We start from the raw sequence: 15,826 nt of genomic DNA on the forward strand, positions 1-15,826 counted from the left end.
CTGCATCTGATCTAATATGGAAGGGATTGCGACTGTCGAAATGTAAGTACTGTTGTTTGTTATTAGGTTTTAATGTGAACAGATGTGTGTAAATGGCCTTTGGTGAAGTTGAGATTAAAATCAAGAAAAGTGACCTGGGACTCTGAATAGGACCATGTGAGATTTAATTGGGAGAATGTTTGTAGAAATTCCAGGAAGTTTTAACAGATCAGCCTCACCATGACTCCATGTGGCAAAGATGCCATCAGTGTATCTAAACCAAACCAGGGGCTGAAGGCTTATGGATCCCAAGAAAGCACCAATGAAAAGGTTAGCACAGAAAAGAGTCGTCCTGGTTCACATGGTCGTACCCCTGATCCCTCAGAGGTGAAGTAAAGTCATAGGCTTTTTGAACCATATGGGCAGTGACTAAGGAAATATTCAGCAGCAGGCAGACCATGTACATTAGGGATGTTTGTATAGAGGAAGGTGGCATCAGTGGTGACAAGAGAGGTGTGTGGTGGGAGTGGGACAGACACAGATTTCAGACAATCTAGGAAATGGTGTGTGTGTGTGTGTGTGTGTGTGTGTGTGTGTGTGTGTGTGTGTATAATAGAGGGAAACATTCCACGTGGGAAAAATATATCTAGAAACAAAGATGACGTGACTTACCAAACGAAAGCGCTGGCAGGTCGATAGACACACAAACATACACACAAAATTCAAGCTTTCGCAACCAACGGTTGAGGGAAGAGAGGGAAAGACGAAAGGACGTGGGTTTTAAGGGAGAGGGTAAGGAGTAATTCCAATCCCGGGAGTGGAAAGACTTACCTTAGGGGGAAAAAAGGACAGGTATACACTCGCACACACACCCATATCCAACCGCACATACACAGATCCACTCCCGGGATTGGAATGACTCCTTACCCTCTCCCTTAAAACCCACATCCTTTCGTCTTTCCCTCTCCTTCCCTCTTTCCTGATGAAGCAACCGTTGGTTGCGAAAGCTTGAATTTTGTGTGTATGTTTGTGTTTGTTTGTGTGTCTATCGACCTGCCAGTGCTTTCATTTGGTAAGTCACATCATCTTTGTTTTTAGATATATATTTTTTCAGTGGGTGCTTTGAGGTCAGCAACTGTGGTACAGCCAGGATGATTGGTTTTGTGGAGCTTAGGTAGAAGGTAAAAGCTGGGGGGGGGGGGGGGGGGGGTGGTTTGGGTGGAGGCAAGGAGTTGTGTGGATTGAGGTGTTAGTCCTTGTGAGAGGCCTGAGGTTGTAAGGAGGGGCTGTGGGTCAGTTTGAATCACAGGAATGGGACCTTGATGGCATATGCTATATGTAGAGGTGTCAGACAGCTCGTGTAGACATTCATTTACATACTCCTGTTTATCAAATACCACTGTGGTATATCCCTTGTCTGCTGGGAGGATAATGATGAAGTCATCAGCTTTTAGTGAGTGAAGAGGCGGAAGTTCTGCAGAAGACAGGTTAGGGTCATGTTGTAGGGAGCTGACAAAGGTTTGTGAGGCAATGCTGGATTTGAGGAATCCTTTGAAGGCTTGGAAGGGATGATTTTGATAGAGTGATCAAGTTGGGATCATGATTGGAACTGTTCAAAGGCAGGGCTCAGTGTGAGATTTGTGGTTGAAAAGGTTTTGAGATTGGGTAGCAAAGTGATATGTTCAGTTGACATTACATGCGAAGGAAAGTAGATTCTTCGCCAAAGCAGTATGATTAAATGCAGGTTTAGTGCTGACAGTGAGACTCTTAGATAATGCAGATGATTCAGGAGGGAGATTGCTTTAGACAAGAGGTTGAGAACACTGCACTGTTGTAATTGGTTCTTGTGATTGAGTCATTACTGGTCTGGGAGGCAGTTATTAAGGCTGTGTGACATTAAGGAGGTTGGCCAAGCTTGGTTTGTAGGAGAGAGTGCTGCAGAAGGACAGGAAGAGAAAAAAAAACCATGTGCAGGTAGTTTAGGAAAAAGTGGGATACTTTTTGATGTGAAGTCTGATAATTATGTTGTTGCAGTTTGAAGTTGGCTTGGCAGATATCATCACCCAAGGAAACAAGAGAGGCAGATAACTGCAGGATGTTGTAGAAGCAGAGAAGTCTGGTGAAGTGGAAATAGGCAGACAAGGCATATATAGGTCACAGATTAGCTGGGTAAATGCAAGAATTGCTGTATTTGAAACTGTAAAAGAGGTTGGTGTAGAGTAGGATTACATCCAGAAACAGGGACTTTCAATGTTAGGCCTTTGGGAATAACATCAAGGGGCAAGTAAGTTTTAAGAAACAAATGTGGAACCTCAATTTTGATAGTGCAAAATCATGTTTTTGAAAAGAACAGATGTAGTTTATGGCAAGAGAGGTGGGTTAGGAGTGTTAGGCATGGTGGGAGTGGCAAGAAGAGAAGCAGAGAGTGGTAAAAAAAAAAAAAAAAAAAAAAAAAAAAAAAAAAAAAAAAAAAACACAGAAGAGAAGCAAGAAAAGGATCAGAAAAAATTAGTACGAAACTCGTGAGAACAGCAAGGGTTAAAAAGAGATAATGAGTGGGCAAGAATTTCTCAGCAGAAACGTGGCCTGTATGAAACGAAAAAATTATAAGAAAAAAATTGGTAGGGAAAGTTGTGAAAAGAGAGAAATTTTAAAAACTGGGCAAACAGAAAGAGGAAGTCATAGGAGAAAATGTAAACTACTGTGTTTGGCAAATAAAGTAATGTAGGAGACAGCAGTAACAATCAATCAGAGCAGTTAGGCAAAAAAGAAATGCACAAAAATGTGAAAGAATTACGTATAAAGAAGGTAAATGGAGGGTAGAAAAGAAAATAGCTGTCAAATTTGCAAATAAATCGGTGAAAGACAGCAGGAAAAGCCCTGCAAGGTAGTGAACAGTAAACAAATTCAGGGTGTCTACGACCCGGGACAACCGGGAAATCCGGGAAAAACCTGGGAATTTTTTCATCCGGGAGAAAACCGGGAAAAACCCCGGAATTCTGGGAATTTTTCATTGTTTTAGCTTTCAGTTAAATTTTTGTAATTTTGACTGCAGAATTGATTCTCTAGCAAAGAATGTTATTGTATCCTGCTACTGGAGAATGATACTGCAGCAAGAAAATATAAACGAGAGGGGAAAAAATAAAACTTTAGTGGCAAAGGAAATGTGCAATTTACAACAACAAAACATCGTGCACTCACAAGCGTCTGCAAATAGCAAAAATATGTCAAAGGCAGTAGGGCGCAGACTGTAATTCTTCGTAACAATAAACGGCTTGCTATGAGCATGACGTCACAACTGTTCACATAAGGTTCGTTTGACCAATTGCCAATGGTCTGTTGCGCATGCGCATTTGACTCGCGTATAAGCAGTACCTTCTCCCGCTACTTGAAGTTTGGCTGTTAGCTGTATCGGTAGTAGCAGCAAGCAGCCAGATGCAAACGAGAAAAATTTTTCTCTCGCACCCTAGCTGCCAGATTCACGCTTGCACAGAGTTGTAGTTGGGAGGGGGTTCTCCACGTGACCCGTGATTTCGCTGCTTCTCTTTGTGTACAGCTCCCACATCAAATGAAAACAAAACGGATTTCTGTGGCCGGAAGTTATCAAGTGAATTAAAATACATTCACATAATTACGGAGGGCAAAAATATATTATTAATTTCAGTTTTCTGATTTTATTTTATTTCCAAGTTTGTAGCAGTCAAGCATTAATCGCATTGAGTGAAGTTAATTTTGCAAGTTTGCTAAAGAAATTTGGGTCTTTATTAATCTTTCCGCTGAGGCAGTCATTTTATTTGAAACGAAGTGTTTCATTCTACAGTATTGCCTAGTTCCAAGCGAAGCTAATTTCAAGTGCACGTTATCATCTTCTGCCATATATGGCATTATGCCATAATAAAGAACCAAAAATGAGATCGCAGAGTACTGGTACTCCAAGAAAATTTACATCCCAAAAACCACACTGACAAGCTTAATACATGCGGACTTCCTACACCAATACAGTTGCACACGCACAATAATGCCTGTTTTTCTGGCGCTCTCTGGCAACTGGTAAATCGAACCTATTTCTAACAGTCTCCGGATAGTATTGCGACTCAGTCCGGAACCGCGCGACTGCTACGGTCGCAGGTTTGAATCCTGCCTCGGGCATTGATGTGTGTGATGTCCTTAGGTTAGTTAGGTTTAAGTAGTTCTAAGTTCTAGGGGACTGATGACCACAGATGTTAAGTCCCATAGTGCTCAGAGCCATTTGAAGTATTGCGAACGGTGGTTAGAAAAGCGTTACTTTCAAAGTACATTTCTTTTTACGCAAGATGAATTATGTTACGTGTGAGAAAGTGGGATGGATATCAAAATCACAGAGCATTCGAAACTGAACAGTTTGAGGACCAGCCACTTTCAAGAATTTCGAGCCGAGACATTTATGTCAGAATTTTAAGTTTACTGGCACATTTGTGTGATGTATCTTAAAGTGTAACACACGCAAAAAAAAAAAAGAAAAAAAAATCAATATTACATGTGAAAACTTAGCTTCTGTTGTAGCGTGTTAATATGCGAAAGCTTAGCTTTTCTTGTAGATATACGGTACTGTGTACATTAATGTAAACCGTTAACTTTTCCTCTTGCGTGTTCGCGCTATGTGACCAGTGATCTTGCTATTGGCTGACTGTAACACGTGTCCTATGCTCTGAATAGCTGCTGTCATCGGCTGGCGAGATCTCGTGGCTTGAGATATGACTCGCTTACAAAAGGACATCGCAACCTCGGTTTCAACACTCCGGAAACTAACGCGCTGTGTTTGGTACAATTAGAATTTATACTTTCGTAATACGAAAATATGCAGCGTATATGTTGCTGCAAATCAAAGGTCTTTCCAAAACTTCTCTCCTTTTTTTTTTTTTTTTTTAATTAAAAGTCTCTCCAAAACTTCTCTGCCCCGTCTTTTCTTTTTTTTTTTTTTTTTTTTTTTTTTTTTCCGGGAAGTTCTGCGCGATTGTATAAAACGTTAACCATTCAAAGGATTGATAAGTTTTACAGTTCCGAGGGAAAATCTACGGAGAACGTACTGTCACTTAGCACAGAAAAAGTGTATTTTCGGCCCGGGGAAAAGCATATATTTTAAACGGGATATCCGGGAATAATCTGGAAATTTTGTTTCCTTGTCCCCGTATACACCCTGAAATTGTTGTAGACAAATTCTCAAATCACAGTGGAATTGTTACATGCAAATTCGTCACTAACAGTAGGCCTGTATACGTGGGCGGAAATCTGTCTGCTGCTGAATATTTCCTCAGTCAGCACCCACCTGATTCCAAACCTACAACTTCCTTCCTACTCATCCTAATCAGTTTTGTACTTACCAACTACTACTTCACATTTGAGGGGCGGACTTACAAACAATTCAGGGGTATGGCCATGGGAACCAGGATGACTCCTCCTAATGCTAACCTTCTCATGGGTTGCTTGGAGGGGGGCTTTCCTGGGATCCATAAGCCTTTAGCCCCTGGTTTGGTTAGATACGTTGATGACATCTTTGCCATATGGACTCATGGTGAGGCTGATCTGTTAAAATTCTCTAAATGCAATCCCCCAATTAGATTTCACGTGGTCCTATTCCGAATTCCATGCCACTTTTCTTGATATTGTTCTCATCCTCACTGGAAGCCAGCTGCACACTTCCACCCACATTAAACCTATAACGAACAACCATACTTACATTTGGACAGTTGCCATCTTTTCCATGTCACATGTTCCCTCCTATACAGCTTTGGTATCAGAGGCAAACATATTTGTGCAGATGCAGACTTCATACAGCAATACACCACCATTCTCACCTTAGCCTTCACAGGATGCAATTACCCCACCAGACTAGTTCGAGAGGTGATTTCCTGGGGCATCACATCTAATTCTGATACTGCTGATCCCCCAAAAAACAATTTAGGAGTACACCACTTGTCACCTGGTATTATCCTGGTTGTGAACAACTACTTCAACAAGACCATGACTTCCTAACATCAGCCTTGAAATGAGGTCCATTCTGTCTGAGATTTTGCCCACCACACCTAGAACAGCATTTTGTCACCCTCACAATCTCCACAATATATTTGGATCCAGAAGACGGGATCGGTTGGTAGGACATGTTCTGAGGCATCAAGGGATCACCAATTTAGTATTGGAGGGCAGCGTGGAGGGTAAAAATCGTAGAGGGAGACCAAGAGATGAATACACTAAGCAGATTCAGAAGGATGTAGGTTGCAGTAGGTACTGGGAGATGAAGCAGCTTGCACTGGATAGAGTAGCATGGAGAGCTGTGTCAAACCAGTCTCAGGACCGAAGACCACAACAACAACATGCTTCTCCTGAACACATCTCCCTACCCTATGGCTCCTACCCTTGTGACCAGTAGCACTGCAAGTCTTGCCCTATGTGCCCTTCTACCATCACCTAAGCCAGCCCTGTAACCAGCAAAACATACATTATCAAAGGGAGAGCCACCTGTGAAACGACACGTCACATACCAGCTGTTATGTAATCGCTGTTCAGCCTTTTACATTGGCGTGACTACTACCAAGTTACCAGTGAGAATGAAGGGTGTAGGCAGAGGGTGTATACTGGCAACACAGTATCCTGTTGTTAAACATCCACTACAATGTGACAGTCGTGACCTTGATGCCTGTTTAACCACGCATGCTATCTGACCCCAGACACCAGTTTCTCAGAGTTCCGTAGGTGGGAACTGGCACTACAATATGGTGGTTCTCGCCACCCATGTTGTCTTAATTAATATTAATTTCTTTGGTCTTAGCATTCCTTCACAATAACTACCTCCTTTTTCACTCATTTTTAGTTTCCTATGTCTTTCATTTTCTGACTTGTCTATTTTTCACCATCCACCTCAATCACATTCAGAGTATTCAGCTTTTCGTTCTTATTAACTCGTGCACAGTGATTTAGCAGTAATCTCTGTCTTGCATATTACCCTATCTTCCACATTTAAGCTCACGGATTTCCAAATATCACCCAGCATAGTACCCAACAATCAGTCTTTCCTTCTCATCCCATCCTGTCAGTTTCTCCTGACTCAGGGTTCTGGGTGACTTTTCCTAACTCTACCCCTTTTCCTGAATCACATCAGTCAGTTTCCTTCACCCCTCTTCCTTCCCCTTCAACATTTTAGCCAGAAGAAAGATTCACTGGCTCCGAAAGCTTGCAAACGTAACACATTTTAAATGGGTGTTCGCCTGCCATTGCTTAGTGACTAGATCTTTTTTTTATCTGTCCAGTTTCATTATGTTTTCAAATACTGATTATTTTCATTGAGACACTCATCTTCATTTCTTGGCGATCCTCAGTGGTGCAGTAGCTGTGAAAGAATTTGCGAGTATCTGCTCAACCAAAATTTGCTGAAACTTGCTGAATTCTTGACAGTGTAGGTAATGATTTGGTAGTGCCAAAAGAAATTTGGGCTGACATGATGTTTCTCATTTAGAATTACATGTTTGTTTAATACTGTTACAAAACTATATCAAAACTGCCTCATAAAAACTGATGGAAAACTTGAGACTCTGGTGTCTGCTTCGCCACTCCTTACACATTATTTGAACAATTACTGGTTAAATCATCCGTCGTTAGAAACAGAATATGTATGAATTACAATCAAAAATTTGCTGGTGCATACAGAATGACATCACAAAATTACATATTAATTTGTTCCTCTCACATTCCAACATAAAGTTTTACATGGCTTTTAGCTTTCAATATTGAAATTCATCAAATATGTTCAGTAACAATGCTTTTTGTAAAGTTGCTTATATTTTGAAGATTATTACTTGGAAAATGTTCCTATCATTTGCATGTGTTCATAACATAAATACTAACGAAAAGCTAGTTTCACTTCTTCTGCAAGGGATTCTGGAATTACAAAATGAGAACTGTTTATTATTTTTGTCCAAGTATCAATTAATAACAGTCAAACCAGCATAGAGGTGTATATGTGCATACTAAAGCCAAAACAAAATTATTGACAGAATTTGAATTTATTTTATAAATTGAATTCTAAAATGGCCAGATAAATGAAATAAGGTTGATTATAAAATTTTTATAAGCCTGTAAATGTGGCAGCCTGGCACCTGGGGGTCAACACACTTCATGTCATGTCACTTGTATCCTAATAATCATTTACTGGTATGTTTCAAACTGATACCAGGAGACTTACAGCAATGATTATTAAGTACTGCACTTAGTATCTAGAGATTTAGAACCAGTGTGTGGAAAATTTTTTGCAGATCTGTTTGGATTCAGGCAGAGTCTTCTAAATACAATTTAGAAATCAGTTACCAGTGGAGAAGGATGTAAAGAACACAGAAGAGGTGATAACAAGAAAGAGAAGTTTGCAGCAAAGAGAGATATGATAATTATTTTTGTCTCGAGCCAAAAGGGGAGGGAGAGCCATTACTTTAGGAAGAAAAGCCAACTTTTGTACATCTCTTCAAAATTAAACATCAGTTTAGGTTTTAGGACACCTGCCTCGGATACTTTTAGCTACTGCCTTAAAATGTTACATAGATTGGATACAGCTGCCCAAAATGAAAAATCATAAATTCTGACCAAGTTGTGAGCCGATAGATTAAGGGCAAAAATTGTTCATCAACTTATGAGGGAGAAGCCCTGTAATTCAACAACCCTATGCTTCGATGTGCAACAGATGCAGGTACTTCAAAAACTATCAATGAGTGAGGCATATTATTCATTTCAGAAGAACTGTTTAACAGACATGAATAATAAAAATCCAAACTTCTATGTCTGTATAGAAAATCATGCTGGCAGAGGTTCTGTTGAGGTTGCTTCAGGTTTCATTGATTTTCTGGAAAAGTTTTAATTCCATATTGGGAATGATAGCTTGAGGCTTTATGCAAGCTTGAGGCTTTTCACAGATGGCTGTGGAGGGTAAAATAAGATTTACCATGTGGTACATGCTTTTACTTTTTTTATAGTTTAAAAAAAGCTGCTCGGCAGCTTAAGAACATAACACTGTTTTTTCCATTAAGAGGCCACTAATTTCTTCATGCTGACAGTCTTTGGAGTTTTGGAGAAACATCTTCGAAAGAAATATGAGATACTGCCACCCAAAGACTACCAAAGTATTTATGAATCTGTAGGTTCATTTCACATTGTAGGTGATAATTGGAATATGAGGGATTACATAACACTCACTGAACATTTTAAAAGGATGGACAGTTTGTGTGACGTAAAACGAATTATGTTACGGAAGTTACTCACAGATGAAAATACCACAGTCAGAATAAAAATGGAGCCAACTTACTGCTGTAATGATACATACAAAATGTTCAGTACCATTCTAAAACAAAAAAAAGGAAAAAATATGTGCCATGCTGCTGAGCCATTAGTAATTTCATCATACGGTAGAGTGAGGGAAGTAAAGAAGACTGACTACTAGTAAACATTTTGGGGATGATCGGTAGAGCGTAGGAGATTTAGATTTCTATGCTAACATCATCAGTGCACTTGGTATGGGAACTGCCAGTGAGGAAGACATTAATATATCAGCTTGGAAGGAGAAAAAGGATTGTACAAAATTTGAAGAGAAACTAACAGGATGGACATTCTGAAGATTCTATAATCAGAATTTTTACCAGAAAATTCAGGTTTTGGATTAACAGATTTGTTTAATAATGGGAACTCCAGGTAGGAATATCAACAATGTTGTTGTTGTTGTGGTCTTCAGTCCTGAGACTGGTTTGATGCAGCTCTCCATGCTACCCCATCCTGTACAAGCTTCTTCATCTCCCAGTACCTACTGCAACCTACATCCTTCTGTATTTGCTTAGTGTATTCATCTCTTGGTCTCCCTCTACGATGTAGGAAAAGATAGAGTGTTACTTACCGTAAAGCAGACATGTTAAGTTGCAGACAGGTGCAGTTAAGACACTTACATATCAGGCTTTTAATATAAAATAATTGTGAATATTTTTATTGTGTAGTAAAATAGTTTCGAATCAAACAATGGAAAATCCAGGATGGAATGTATCAATATTATAAGATGGAAACTTTGTGTGAGTTTGTGTGTGTGCGAATGTGTGTTGTGTCTATTGTTGACAAAGGCCATAATGGCCGAAAGCTATAATTGTGAGAATCTTTTTGTTGTGCCATTCTATGACTCAGCATCTCTGCTATATGGCGAGTAGCAACCTTCCATCTTGTAAAATTGTTTCAAAGTCAGTTGGCAGCAAAAAGGACATTATGAACACTATACATTCGAATTCTCTTATGAAAACTGTAATTTTGTGTTAATAGATAGTGTTCTTCTATAAAAATGACAAAAATAAGTGCTTAGTTATGTATTTGCCTCCTTAATCATTGTTTATTTGTATATTTTATGAATTATTGGAGCAAAGCATATTAAGGTCAATACATTTTTCTTGAATTTGAAGAACGCAACTGCAAATTGATTTCACTTTTTGATGATTCTAGAAGTATGCCTCAAACAGTGTGACGTGACATTTTAAAATCTGTGAAAAATTTCTCAGGTTAAGAGTAATAAATTGTTTTTGCTTATACTGAAAGATTTGGTCTTCTGGGCATTATACAGTTTGCAACGATGCTCCAAAGAAGCTGCAAGGCTAGAAAACTGTTGCAAAATTCAGGAAGCCTTGCAGAGCCTCCATGTTTGGAGAAGGAGTTAACAGTTGACCCTTAGCATAAGCAAATATAATATATTGCACATTAGTAGGCATAAATTGATGTTATTGTGTAATTACACAGTTGCTGAACAGTCACAGGAAGCAGTCACTTGTATTAAATATCTGGTAGTATGTGTACAAAACAGTTTAAAATGGAATGAACACATACAGCTTATTATAGGGAAGGTAGATGCTAGACAGATTCGTTGGTAGAATCATAAGGAAGTGTATTCCATCCGTGAAGGAGGTATCTCTTGTTAGACTACTACTTGAGTACTGCTGGAAACCTCATCTTATAAGATTGACAGAGGAAATAGAGAAATTCCAAAGAAGAGCAGCATGTTTTGTCATACTTTTGTTTAGTAAGTGCAAAGTTGTTACACAGATCATCAACCCATTCCAGTAGTAGCTGTTACAAGAAGAGGCATCATGCCTCAAGGTGTGTTCTGCTGTTAAAAATCCAATAGAATACATACCGAGAAGGGTCAACCAATATATTGCTTTCTCCTAAATATGTCTTGGGAAAAGGCCTCGAACGTAAAATTAGAGAGATTTTAGTGCACACGGAGACCTACTAGCAATCTTTGTTTACAAGCATCATCACAATGTAGATATGTTTGATAAATACACTGGGTGGGGGGGCTGACACTCCACAAAGCAATTATCCGGGTGTGACAAAAGTCGGCAGATGTGATGTACATGTACAGACAAAGAAACGATTTCAATTTTAGTAATATTCAAGCGAAAGAACTTCACAAATTGAGCAAGTCAGTAATGCATTGGTCCATCCCTGGTCCATATACAACCAGTTATCTGGCGTGGCATTGATTGACAGAATTTTTGATATCCTCTTGAGAGATATTGTGCCAAATTTTATCCAAGTGCACCATAGATCATCAAAATCCCAATGTGGTTGGAGGGCCCTGCCCATAATGCTCCAGTCTCAGTTGGAGATTGTTTGGCAATATTGCTGGCCAAGGTAGGGTTTATCAAGCAGGAAGACAACCAGTAGAAACTCTTGCCATGTATGGGCAGGCATTATCTTACTTTAAGTCCAGTATGGCTTGTCATGAAGGGCAACAAAACAGGGTGTAGAACATCAGCAATGTACTGCTGTGCTGAAAGGGTGCCATGGGTGATAACCAAAGTGGTCCTGCTATGAAAAGAAATGGCACCTCTGACCATCATTCCTGGTTGTCGGGCCATATGGCAGGTGACAGTCTAGTTGGTATCCCATTACTGTCCAGGGTGCTTCTCATTAACTGGAGTAGATTTGTCTTCAGTAATGAGTTCTAATTCAAACAGTGACCTAATGACCAGTGAAGACATGGCTGGAGAGTGCAGTGGCACAGTGTTCTTCACATATTGTAATTTTTACTTTGTTCTCACTTTTCCTCTTTTTTGTCAAGAAATATAGTTCCTTGTGCATTTCCTTAATCAGTCACTGATTGTTTCAGGTTTATGGTGGACACACACATGGTTGGATGCTCCTGGGTGCAACTTCCAGCAGGGAAGTGGCGGCCTCGCCCTACAGTACATGTGCAGTCCCGTTGCCAGATTGAAGTTGACATATCGTGGGAGGATCTCATAGCACATCCCCCTGAAGGAGAGTGGAGCAAAGTAGCCCCTTTTAGAATATTAAGTTTTGACATTGAATGTGCAGGAAGAAAAGGTGAGTGATTGACTCTTCTCAGTTTCATTCACCATATAGTATTTATATATTATGTAGCCATATAGTGTATGGCTATATGCATTATTTTATATTTATAGCATTGCTCCAGAATACGTATTCTGTAGAGCACTTTCAAATGAGTTGCACGCTAATATCTTGTATTGACGTTTTGTCACAAGTTAATCAGTTACTTGACTGCTCTTTCATTGGCCAAATTATATGATAAATTATTAAATTGACAAATTATTTCGGTAAAGTTATGCATGGAAACAGATAAATCAGGACTACAAAATTATAGTACACTGGATTTCAGAAAGAATTGCATTTTAATATTGGAACATTCTGGGAAAAAAGTTGAATGTGCACAACATTTGAAACATTAATTTTTCAGAAAAAGAAAAAATTTGCTAGAAAGAGGAGAATGAGGGCTCCCAAATAAGTTATTTTAGCAGTATTCATTTTTAATGTGTACACTTTAAAATTAGCATCAGGAGTGGTATAAGAACAAGTAGGATAATTCCACCTTGATCTGTTACACCATGTGTAATTTACCCTTGCAAATCATGGCAGAGATATGCAGTCAGATAAATAACAGAAAGCCATACAGAAGGAAAGAATAGAAAAATCATTATAACTTATACCTGTGTACCATTTGTAATAAGTAGTGAGCACCATTCCAGTTGCATATAATGGTGCTTAAAGCCTATCTTTAAATCGAATATCTTTCAATCATGAAAACATGAAGGAAAAATACAAATTCCTCTAGTGTCATAATGTATATTTGTACTTCAGATTGTGGCCCGCTATTGCACACGGAAAGCTTCAAGTTATGTCCACAAGATGCTTTCTTCTTTTTCAACTTTGTACGTACTCTACACACATGTATTTTGCCTGAAAAGATAGATGAACAATATCCTTTTTGGGAATTGTGTGTGTTATTTTTTTTTTCCCAAAACCACACTTGTAACCAATTATTACGCATATGTAGTTGTGTTGGCTATTGTGTTTTACTTTTTATTTTCTGGCATGTTGTGCTTGTGAGTCACCAGTGTTTACTCTCTGGCATATGGTCAAGCCTCCAGCTCCTGCAGGTGTTTTATTGTTGCTGTTTTGTCCAGGGTTCCAGTTCCATGACTTTACATGATGTCTGATATCATCTTGAAGGTTTAAATAACAATCAGAAACTTTGAATAATTTTTTAATATAATTATTAGCTTCCAACATAAATAAAAACAAATGAAAAGCACCAGTTTGCTTTTGTTATACAATATTATTTTTATTGCTAACCGGTTTTCAGCTTACAAGGCCATCTTCAGACATTTACAACAAAAGCAAACTGGTGCTTTTCATTTATTATTATAATGTTGTTCTACCAAGAACAGACGGAAGATTCTGTTAATATGATAAATAAAAACATTTATCTGCTGCAATATAATATGGCAAACCTCAGTGTTGCCGCCATACTATTACCAGAAACCAAAATAAAGTACTACCTGCACTTTTCAAACCAATCCACCAGCTGTTGCTCACACCACTCCACCACTAACTGCCCACTCTCTTGAGGCAGGCATTTTTACAAAGATTCTTTGTTAAATTCTTATGGCATGAGCTAAGCCACACATCACAAGTACACAATGTCTATTTAATCCAATTATCATTTATATAGTTTCAAGTGAGGTGGAAGGCTAATTCTAAGTAGCATTTCATGCACCAAAACAGAGCTTGGGGACGGTCACAGACAGCTGGTTCTGTTTGCAAGCAAATCATGTTAGTAACACACTGATGGAACATAGGGATTGAAGGACTTAAAAACATACAAAAATGAAAATTACCACAAAAATGCCAAAATAAAAATTGTTGTTGACGTGTGTATCAAATGATTGCATTTGATTAATAAATTACAGATTTGGAATCAGGATTTTTATAGGTGAGGATATCTTGAAAATAATCCATGCATTTTTTATCAATTTAGTAATATTATTTCAAAACATTGTCTTTTAGATGAAACGAGTTAACTGAAATACCGCAGCTGCTTAAAAATATTTTTTTGACTGTGTCAAATAAGTTTAGCAATTATATCATTTCATGTTATGAATTTATGACCCAAATGAGTGAGCTGTTATTAGAATCTCTAAAAAGTTTTTATTTGTATTGTATTGTATTACTGATCAAGCAGGCCAATAATACGTGAAATAACTTTTCAAGTGGAATTGTATTCAACCAACCTTCTTCACATGTAGCATATTTCTCCTTATTTTTCTACCAGGAGGAAAAGGAGGCCTGTTGTAGAGCTTCTACTTTGTGAAATCCCAGCAAAATGAGTCCAGAGCAAAGAGGTCCCCAGATTGAGGTACTTGGGTGGTGATTTCCATATAACAAGGGAAATCTCGTAAAGACCTTGATTTACAAAAATTGGAGACAATTTTGCACATCCCCTGGTAAAAAATTAAAAGTTTTGATTAAGTAACAGAGAGAAGTGTGTGTACTGAGGTCCTACGGTTTAATTCCCATCCCTTTTAGTGGCAAACTGGCAGATAATTCAGTGCCACAGGTGAAAATGCTTAACGCATCTGCTACATTCAATCACACACAGCCTATCCTATGTCACAATTATTTAGTTGGTGGCTTTTTTCATATGAATAAAGCATACGTCACCACTTGCTGCTATAGCAACTGTCACAGATGAGGTTTAAAAGGATGTTTGCTGATTGTTTCCTGTTCTTCCATGGGGAGCATTGTTTCAGCTGCTTGATTGTTGTTGTCCTATCAGATCGTTTGTCAGGAGAGTGTTGATCTCCTAATGCCATCATCATAATATGTACCTAGTTTATCATATGTATTTGTGTATGTGAAATGGATGAACCAGTTCCATAGTGTCTGATTTACAACACTCAAATAATTTATCTGTACCCAGATATCTATATCTAGGCCTATTTACATTTTTTGCTTTAAATAAAATGGATTGTGATGCGAAAATAATTATTTATTCAACAGGTGTATTCCCAGAACCAAATCATGACCCAGTCATCCAGATAGCTAACATGGTAATTCGTCAAGGAGAACATGAGCCATTTTTGCGTATTGTTTTCACTCTTGATACTTGTGCTCCAATAGTAGGTTGTAAAGTATTGAGCTTTGACAAAGAAACAGAGATGTTGGAAGTAAGTGAAGTTTGCTGTTAATAACAGTACCTGTCAGTACTCAGGCTTTCTGCATTGATGTTGTAATAGAAGTTACATGTTTTTGGATTTGCTTTATTTTGTCATATTAAAGTTGTTCTTCATTGGTATGTCTCTAAATTTTATAGAAATGGGCAGAATTTGTGCGGGAAGTGGATCCTGATCTATTTACTGGCTACAATATTAATAACTTCGACTTTTATTATCTAATTAGTAGAGCTAGTCATTTGAATGCAAGAAATTTCAATTACCTTGGAAGGATTAAAAATATAAAGTAAGTAAATGCAACTGCTCTT

The 15,826-nt window shown here is 38.4% G+C and overlaps 1 protein-coding gene across 1 annotated transcript in view; it reads left to right on the forward strand.

The window, feature by feature from the left end:
• LOC126162580 (DNA polymerase delta catalytic subunit) overlaps nucleotides 1-15,826 on the forward strand; it is a 137,646-nt gene that overhangs the window by 81,273 nt on the left and 40,547 nt on the right. The window contains exons 6-8 of the mRNA XM_049919175.1: nucleotides 12,137-12,351; nucleotides 15,346-15,512; nucleotides 15,659-15,804. Coding sequence (XP_049775132.1) covers nucleotides 12,137-12,351; nucleotides 15,346-15,512; nucleotides 15,659-15,804 — 528 coding nt within the window. The remainder of the gene's footprint in view (nucleotides 1-12,136; nucleotides 12,352-15,345; nucleotides 15,513-15,658; nucleotides 15,805-15,826) is intronic.

The sequence above is a fragment of the Schistocerca cancellata genome, chromosome 2, assembly GCF_023864275.1.
Source record: "Schistocerca cancellata isolate TAMUIC-IGC-003103 chromosome 2, iqSchCanc2.1, whole genome shotgun sequence".
NCBI lineage: Eukaryota > Metazoa > Arthropoda > Insecta > Orthoptera > Acrididae > Schistocerca > Schistocerca cancellata.